At 36.1% G+C, this 9,370-nt stretch overlaps 1 protein-coding gene across 2 annotated transcripts; it reads right to left on the reverse strand.

Moving 5' to 3' along the window:
- Positions 1-315: 315 nt before the first annotated feature.
- On the reverse strand, positions 316-5,959 carry LOC118035309 (TMV resistance protein N). Of its 2 annotated transcripts, none has more exons than XM_073411878.1 (7): positions 5,690-5,959; positions 4,764-5,256; positions 3,522-4,620; positions 3,309-3,422; positions 2,073-3,041; positions 1,275-1,977; positions 316-685 (listed from the first exon to the last, which is right to left on the reverse strand). In XM_073411878.1, exons 2-7 carry the CDS (start codon positions 5,249-5,251, stop codon positions 660-662), a joined length of 3,399 nt encoding a protein of 1,132 aa, XP_073267979.1. In that variant the 5' UTR covers positions 5,252-5,256; positions 5,690-5,959; the 3' UTR covers positions 316-659. The 2 variants fall into 2 exon arrangements, with proteins under 2 accessions (XP_073267979.1, XP_034896729.1); XM_035040838.2 differs by having other exon boundaries at positions 3,147-3,422.
- Positions 5,960-9,370: the final 3,411 nt, after the last annotated feature.

Genomic DNA, 9,370 nt, shown 5'->3' on the forward strand with positions numbered 1-9,370 from the left:
TGCTTGCATTAAACTATAAAATAATAATCTTAAATATAATTGTGTATGAAATAAACTATAAAATAATATTGAAGGAATAATAGAAAATGAAATTTTGGTCAAAAAGTTGCCTCAGATTCTATTCTTTGACATAGACAAGTTGACCATATAATAATCTTAAATATAATTGTGTATGAAAATTAATAATAATAATTTTAGGAAGTTTTTTTTCAACCAACAAAACTTAAACAAATTAGATTGATGCAAAGCATGGGTGTTTCCCTTGGCTCATGTTTTTTATTTTTCTTTCTCTATGTTGGAAGTTTGAAAAACCTCTTGACAATAATACAGTTCACAAATTAGATTGATGCAACTAAGTTAAACTTGAGCAACCTTCAAGCATTAATTTGAACTGTGCAAGTGAGAAAGAGAAAGAAAAAGCAATCTTCAAGAGTAACAAATGAGTTTTTCTCACTCCATAACAAGAACAATTAGGTTGTCGAATTTCAAATCAGATGGAAAAATTTTAAAGGGCATTAAAGCCAACAAATACATATCTACTGATCAGAAAGAAGCCTTTGGAGTAACTTCAAGCATCTCTCTCTATAAATGATCTTGTGCTCAATGATTTATCTTTTAATGCTCTCACGTCCAATCCAACACTAGGTTGTCCATGTCTTCTACGCCGTTGTCCTTGTTCCCTTCCCTACAAACCAACAAAATTCAATACAAAAAAAACAACTCCGTTTTACTTTTAGTTAAGAAACTTATTTTATAATTAAAAAGGTTATTTTCACATCGTTTTTTTTTTTTGTTTTAAAATATCAAATTTGAAATAAAATATAAAAACAAAAATCAATACTAAAAAATTTCCAAATCAACTAAAGTGATTTTATAAATTTAGGTTAGTCATTGTTGGCTTTTCTTTTTTACACAAGAATATCAAAACATACAAGTTTTTCAATTCATGTTTTAAGAAATTTAAAAATATTATCATAAAAAAATAAATCAAACCGTCTCTAAATATTTCTAATTTTAGCTCTTCCTGCTATTCTTTTGCCTTAAAAGACACACGAGTTGCTACCAATAAAAATAATGGTTTAATTAAGTGCGATTCGATGGATTGTTTGATATCAGCTTAAGTGATTCAACTAATGCATTTTGGGGGATTTTTATAGCTAATAATTAATTGATGTTTTTAAAATTAAATAAGAAAAAAAAAATCATTAAAGATAATATTTAATTTCATAAATTAAATAGAATTAAATAAAACTAAAGGGAATATTTATTCTTACCACAAATTATTACTTCGCGAGGTTTTTTTTGCATCAAATAAGCTTTCCACTGCGCAGTTGTAGACGCTCTTATAAGACCATAATTGGGATGATAAGGAAGCAGACGATATGGCCGTGATGCAGGCATCACTCTATGATCTCTTCCCACTTCTAACTCTTTGATCACATGAACTTCACATTCTGTCACATTAATGTCTTTTCTCCCCGAATTCAAGTGCAGTTCCAACTCCTCATCTCTTGACTCTATGTTGTTAATCTCCCGATCCCACTCTGACCCTTCAAATGAATCTGTCTCTTCTACTATCACATGGATCCCACACTGTACCACTTTGCTTCCATCAATGGGCTGGCTCCCCAGATACAGTTCCAATTCCTCATCTCCACAGTATTCTTCCATTGCCATATCACTTATACTTATGTATCTTACCCATTTACGAGGGTAACTGCATCCTACTTCTAGTTCATCTTCAAACAATTGAACACCGTTGTTTTTATTTTTTATAATAACCCGGTAACCGATGGTGTAATTCACAGTACTATGAACATCAAATGGAGAAACAACCCAAACAACCAAGCCTTGGAAAACTGGAGGTATATGAAATGATAATGAACATCCTTCTCCACGGTAGCTTAACCAATTTGGCATTGGCATGTTACCAGGAAAGGAGTCAATAAAATACCCATAATCACCATTGCATGATGCCTGTATATATATATATTGATTTCAAGAAATGCTGAAATTTTAGAAACTAATTGATTAATGTGTATATTTGTGTGCTGGAGAGACAGAGATAGTACCTCAGCAAGACTCTTCAGGAAATTATTTGATGAATCACTGGGGAAATCAACGTCAATAGACCAGTAATTATTACTTGGACCTTCGATGCCCTGAATCTCTTCTAACATATAACATTTATTGAGATGCATAGATGGTGAGTGTTTTGACTGGATTGGAATTCTTACACTTTTCATTGAACTGCAACGAAAGGCATTCAAACAGTGTAAATTTGAGGGAAGATCTGAGATTGATACAAGCTTGATGCATTCCTCAACACTCAAAATCGAAAGCTTGGGAAGGAAGCCGATCCCGGCAGGCAGGCTAGAGAAATTGTTTTGTGATAGATCCAATTCTTTTAGAGAGGACAAACCCCTGAAATCAACACAGTTAGTTGTACGATCAGACAAACCACTATTAGAAAACTTAAGACATTTCATTGATCTCCATTCAAAAGATGTTGGCAGCAAACGTTTCCAATTTAAAACAGTACTTGCTATGATCGAAGATGAAACTGGTAGAGGCCAGGATGTAGACGACGGTGAAAGCCATGATGAAATTTGGGAAACCGAGGATGTAGGTGATGGTGAGTCCCGACAGAAACTGTATCCACACAATGATAACTTTCTGACATACTTTAAATGTACAAATGAAGGTAGAAGTTTATTTTTAATTCCATCTGCTAGCAGCTCAGTTAAGGATTCCATATCACCCATGCATTCTGGCAACTTCTCAAGTTGTGAATATCCAGAAATATTCAAACGTTTAAGAGACTTTACATCACCAATGCTTTCGGGAAGAATCTTTAGGCTCCGACATCTCTTTAGATTCAAGAAAATGAGGCTCTTCAAATTTCCAACAGATTGATGCACATCAACTAAACTCGAGCAACCTTCCAACCTTAGTTTCTGTAGACTTGAACTATGTAAGTTTGGTGTTTTAACTAGGAATTGAGAATGACTGAGATTAAAGATTTTCAGCTTGTTGAGAATCTGTCAAAATAGAGAGAAAAACAATGAAAAGTAATCATATAAAGTCATAACATGTAAATATTATATTTACTGGAGAAATTTGGTGGATTGTAGTTTGTTTCGCACCTTTTCTCCTTTCCATAATTCTCTGAGGTTACTGTATTGCATATCAAGAACAACAAGATTGTCCAAAGTAAAATCAAATGGCAAATATTGCAAAGGACATTCAAACCAACAAATCCACATCAACACTTTAGAAAGTAGTTTGAAGGATCCGGTGAGATGTACCCCATTGATCTGTAGTAAATTTAAGCATCTCATTTTTGCAAATGATCCTGTGTTTAATGATTTAGCTTCTGATGCTCTCACATCCAGTGCAAGACCCTCTACAACTTCCGTACCCTAGAAAAAAAAACAATACAACTTTCATATCATTATTTTTAATAAGCTTGACAAGAAAATATGCATGACTATGCTTTCGTGTATGCATTGAGCTCTTACCTTTTGCTGGTCAAGTACATTCCATGCATCCTCTTGATTCCAAATTCTGTTCCTTTCTCCAGGTTGTTTCGGTGACTTTTCACGAATGATCTCCCTTCCCATGTCTCGTAATAGATCATGCATGGTTATCTTTCCAATGGCAGTAACTTTAATCAGAGACCTTTCACTGAGAGTTCCCAAATCAACTTCTGGATCGTAACCACAACGGGCTTCTAGCACTTTTTCAACGTATTCTTTCTTTCTACCAATAAAGAAGCATGCAATATCAAGGAAGGCATTTTGCAGTTCATCATCGTCCAGTCCATCAAAACTTATTCTAAGCTTTCCTTGAATATCGCGGTTTGGAATTCTTCTCAACTTGTCAATTACAGATTTCCATCTGTCTTTGTTTTTCCCGGACAAACAAGCTCCTATAACCTCAAGAGCTAAAGGAAGTCCTCCACAGTAATCAACTGCATACTTCGAAAGCTCAATATAGTCTTCTGCTGGCTTGGTGTCCTTAAAGGCATGCCAGCTGAAAAGCTGAAAGGACTCGTCTGGTTTCAATTCTTCGATCCGATATGTTTGATCTGCTTTAAGTAGAAAACTTGAATCTCTTGTTGTTATAATTACTCTACTTCCGGGACCAAACCAGCTTCGCTCTCCCATCAAAGCATTTAGCTGGTCAAGATGAGACACATCATCAGCAACAACAAGAACTCTTTTGCGACAAAGCCGTTCTTTGATCAGAACCATTCCTCTATCAACATTGCTGATGTTAGCAGCATCTTGTTTTAGAATATCATGAAGAAGTTGCTTTTGTAAAAGAGCGAGACCATTAAATTGTCTTGATGTTTCATTGATATTCGAAAGAAAACAGCTTCCCTCGAATCCAGAGCAGAGATGATTAAATACAACTTTTGCTATAGTTGTCTTTCCTATTCCTGGCATCCCATGTATGCCCACAATGCGTACATCATCTGTTGCAGTACTTAGGAAGTCAAAAATATTGCGAGCAAGCGGATCAATACGTACTAGGAGCTTAGGAATATTTAAGTGCTTGGAATCTAATTTATTCAACACATCCTTGATAATCTCTTGGATAAATTTTGCTTCATGCCTGTTCATAGACAAAGGAAAGTCATTTGATAGCAAGTTAATTAAATATGCTCAAAACAATATTTTATTGTTTAACTTTGAAAAATCAAATGTGTAATGACTCCATAAATGGCAGCAAGTGAATCTTAGAAAGAAAAGGCATACCCATTTTCCATATCATTGAGATTCCATCCAGAAAGATTTCCCGCATCCTCAAGAGCTTTTCTCCACTCCTTCACCTTTTCTTTATAACGTTCTTCATGTTTATCAAATGCTTTTGAAAAACTGTCAGTCTGCTTTCTCACATCTGAAGGATCAATGTCATAGAATATAGGAAGAGCAATCTGACCGGTTTTCCTATTTTTGCACTCAAGAATCTCTACAAGCTCATTAAGACACCATCTATAAGAAGCATATCCCTTTGAAAAGACAACTATAGATATCTTTGATTCTTGAATTGCCTTGAGGAGATGATCGGAGATTTCTTCTCCTCTAGGAAGTTCATTATCATCTCGAAAAGTGTGGATTCCTGCTTGGACTAAGGCTGTATATAGATGATCTGTAAATGTCTTGCGAGTATCTTCTCCTCTAAAACTCAAAAAGACATCATAGGCCCCTTCTGTTCTAGATTTAGAAGACTCTGGCTCTGTCATGGCAGCTGCAGAAATTAAGGCACAATTAATTAGCAATGGAGCAATTGCAGAAGGTATCTACTCTCTTGCAAATACTAGCAAGGGGTGCATGTGAAGTGATCATCAAAGATAATACAATAGCTTAAGCTAAATAACGAGAGAGCATAAAAAAATAGCAACTGACAAATAGTTTCATCTATAATTAAGTTTACGTGATACCGACAATTGAAAGTTATTCATATTTGGCTAACTAGCAACACATCACAGGCAGAAAGTCTACGAACATGAAAAAGATAATGGAAACTAACTAACTGTGATGGGATGATTTGACAATAATCTTGTACTAGAAGACATAAACTGATCAATAATGATCTATCTGAACATAAAGCTTTCAAATTATTGCTATCAGTGAATTCATGAAATCAAAACAAGAAAAAAGCATAGAAGAGTTAGTTATACCTATATAGAAGGAAAAGGGTTGGTTGGATTCCACCACCTATGAAATTGCAGTTCTCGGAGAGAAAGGTTAGCTGAAGAATCAACTAAGGGATATGCTTTCGTGCAAATTCTTAGCAAGTCAGCCAGTCAACTAATTAAGGAATATTACCCTCAGAACATGGAAATGAAACTAACTGTAAGAAAAAACTCTGTAGCCATTTTGTTTTGGAGACAGTGAAGAAGAGAGAAAGTGCTTTGAAAGTTCTTGAATGAAGATGAAATGAAATTGGAAAGATTGACGGTACAAGAAATATAAAGAAAAATCCCACAATGGGAGTGAGAATATAAAATTACTCTGCAGTGATGGGCCCATCTGCTAAAGCAGTTGATCCACTCCTAGAAAGCAACTGGCTGGCCAACACCTGCTTCCCCATCAAAAATACGTTGACTCAAATGAAGACTTATATATATATATATATATATCAAATTTAAATCTTGTCATTATCAATTTTAACAACTTGCTGCATTAAAAAAAAAAAAAAAGAACGAAGACTTGGCAGTGCACATATGTTATGGAATGGGTTAATATAGAAAATATTATATTATTAATGTATTGATTTATATGCTATACCATAACATATATACTGCTGTAATTATATAAATAAAAGAGGTGGCTATCTCATTAGATTAAGCCTCTCAATTAGCACAAATATTATTTTAACTTGTATCAAAACCAATTTATCTTAACAGATTTATTCTTCAAATGGCAGCCCCTCTATTGTTTCTATTCAACAAAATCTAATTGCGACTCCTTCATTAGCTAATTATTCTTTAAATGGCAGCCCCTCTAATTAGCTAATTACTTGCTTCATTGTGCTACTGTTAATTAGCCTCACGATCTGCAACGTTGATTCTGCTTCTTCTGTTGATTTCTGATTGATAATGCTTCTCTCCTTCAGCCATCAGCGTGTTATTGTTGGGTTGGTTGCCATTGCATGTGCAGCAAATGGACGGCACCAATCATTGCATCCTTGGCAGCCACCATTGTCAAAGAAGGAGGCTACAATGGTGGCTTGTTGGTGGCAGCCACCAACCATTGACTTTGACAGCCACCATTGAGAGGAGCTGCCATTGATGCTTATAAAAGAGTCATGATTTTAGAGAGCAAAATGAGAGAGTTGTGAGACATGTAGAGAGACCAAGAGAGAAAGTGAAGGCAGCAGCCTTGCTGCCATTGCAGGAGCTGCAAGTGCAGCAATGTAAGCTGGGAGTAGAGTAGAGTGAAGTGATCCTCCTCCTCCATGTATTTGCTTTGTAATCCTTTCTCTATCTCTAAATAAAATGAACCTCTCCCGTGGATGTAGGTGATTTGCCGAAATATTGTGTGTCAGTGTGCTTCCCCTCCTATGAGCAATTATCAGTACATCACCGGTCGGAATTCCCAACAATTATCAGAGCATATGGTTTGAAGTGGTGTTTGATTTTTTGCTCAAAAATGAAAGTTGTCAAAATAATGTTTTGACCATACCACTGTCTAGAGGAGGAAGAGACGAAGCCACTGGTGAAAACGGCGTCAAAATCGAACGTCGGACATGGCCACACTCTCCATCACTCTCCAGCAAGGCGTCTGCCCACGTGCGCAGACGCGCCCCACGTGTGCCACGCGTCTTCTTCACCCGGATGGGTTGACTCGACCCGAATACCAGTTGACCCGACCCATGTGACTGACTCGGATAAGGATGACATCAGTATGACATAAAAGTGACATCATCATGAATAGTAGACATGAGCATGCAAAAGGGTCACGTCAGCCTGATGTAACGATGACATCAGCATGCAATTGACCAGTCAACATACATGTCAACATATATTCGGTGATTGTGATTTCTCGAGGGGATGAAGACCCTGATAATGGAAGAGAAATACAACAAGGGGATAAAGATTGGCACCCTATTTTGACTTGGATAGGTGTTGTGACAGGATGAGCTGCTGTCAAACATAAGCAAGGAATATGGAGAAATCTGGAGAACAATATTGCACGAGGGCACATAGAGATTGTGCAGGAGTACCCGTAGGATCCTAACAAGGTATTGTATTGAGACAACAGGTGCAAGGAGAAGAAGAGTTCCCAGATGAAGCTCAGAGCAGAGACTATATACAATATGAAGTCTCTTGTGCTCTTGATGAAGACAACATGCGAGGACCTTTCCAATGCATGCAAGGATGGAAAGATGAGCTGTTGCAGAGGCACCTAATTGAGGGGGTGCAAACGCCTGTGATAAAAGGCGATCGCCTATGAAAGGTGAAGACACTAAAGAGAATTGGTGTAGGTGGAGCTATCAAACAGAAAGGCATAAAAGCTCCAAATATAGAATCGAGGTGGAGGATTGCGAGGAGTATACCACAACTTTCTCTTTCTATGTAGTTAGTGGCAATAATCTCTCCCAAGTCCACATGGTGGTAGAGAATCTTGGAGCCACTGAAGCATCCTAGCTGAAGGAGGATGCTTGCCTATGAAAGGCAAAGACACCACAAGAGAAGGTGTGAGGGCCATGATAAGAGCCCCAGTTCAGACCGTCCCATGACAACGGGCGAAGACACCTTATGGAAGGTGTGAGGGCCATGATAGGAGCCCCAGTTCAGAACGCCCCAAAGCCAATGTGATGGCTAGATATGAGTGGACAAGTGTATAGCCAATGAAGTGGCTATGATGAGTGACACGACCAAAAGATTGATGTCTTCTCCCAAGTGCAGGAGTGTCGAAGTAATAAATAACCCGGCAAGACCGGGGTCGAACCACAGAGAGGTTAATTGTATAAATTATAAATAACAAGACAACAACAACAACAACAACAACAACAATAATAACAACAACAACAACAACAACAATAATACTCAGTACGTGGCGTTGTTATACCTAAGAATGATCTAAAAGAACGGGTCACAGGTTTCCAGCCTATATACTGATTTTATGATAATAATAGTAATAATAATAATAGTAATATTAATAGTAGTAATAATAATAATAGTAGTAGTAGTATTAGTAGTAGTAGTAGTAGTATTAGTAGTAGTAGTAGTAGTAATAATAGTAATAATAATAATAATAAAAAGAAGAGGAGGAAGAAATTAATGAGAACTTTGAGATGGAAGATTAATGTAAGGATTAAACAATGATAAAAAACAAATGTCAAGGTTAGAGGATCCACTAATGGTGTTTCAAACAAGTATAGTATAAACTCTTATTACTCAACTGGAAACCACACACAAAGGAGGTTCCAATCACATGATTTCTCATTAATAGCTCATTATAAATTATTAACATGATCATATTAATTATCTTAATTACATAACACCAAACTTTTAAATATTGTCAGGAATTCATGATATTAACTGATGTTAACAACAAATCAAGTTTCTTTCATAGCCAAGTGTAGGTAATACGATACTGTTGGGCTATGAGAGTGCCAAGCATTTGTTGTACCAAGTGTTATACAACACAAATCTAGATTAACCATTTAACAAGCAAGGTATTAAGAATTAGTAAGATAAAAAGATAAGACATGTTAATATTAAACATTAAGATCCATGTTGAGTTTACACTATATTTATTCTTACACCATTAGTGTAACCTTTTCACCTTGACATAATAAACTTAGCTAAACATAATGAAGAAGAGAAACATAAATAAACAAAACAAGAACA

Source organism: Populus alba, chromosome 10 (assembly GCF_005239225.2).
Source record: "Populus alba chromosome 10, ASM523922v2, whole genome shotgun sequence".
Lineage (NCBI taxonomy): Eukaryota > Viridiplantae > Streptophyta > Magnoliopsida > Malpighiales > Salicaceae > Populus > Populus alba.

Excerpts from the sequence above, each read along its gene's own strand:
- LOC118035309 (XM_035040838.2), bottom strand. The coding sequence starts at position 5,251 with ATGACAGAGCCAGAGTCTTCTAAATCTAGAACAGAAGGGGCCTATGAT. Across the intron at positions 4,621-4,763 it reads CTCAATGATATGGAAAATGG|GCATGAAGCAAAATTTATCC; the intron begins GTATGCCTTTTC and ends GTCTATGAACAG. Across the intron at positions 3,042-3,146 it reads AATTATGGAAAGGAGAAAAG|ATTCTCAACAAGCTGAAAAT; the intron begins GTGCGAAACAAA and ends CTATTTTGACAG.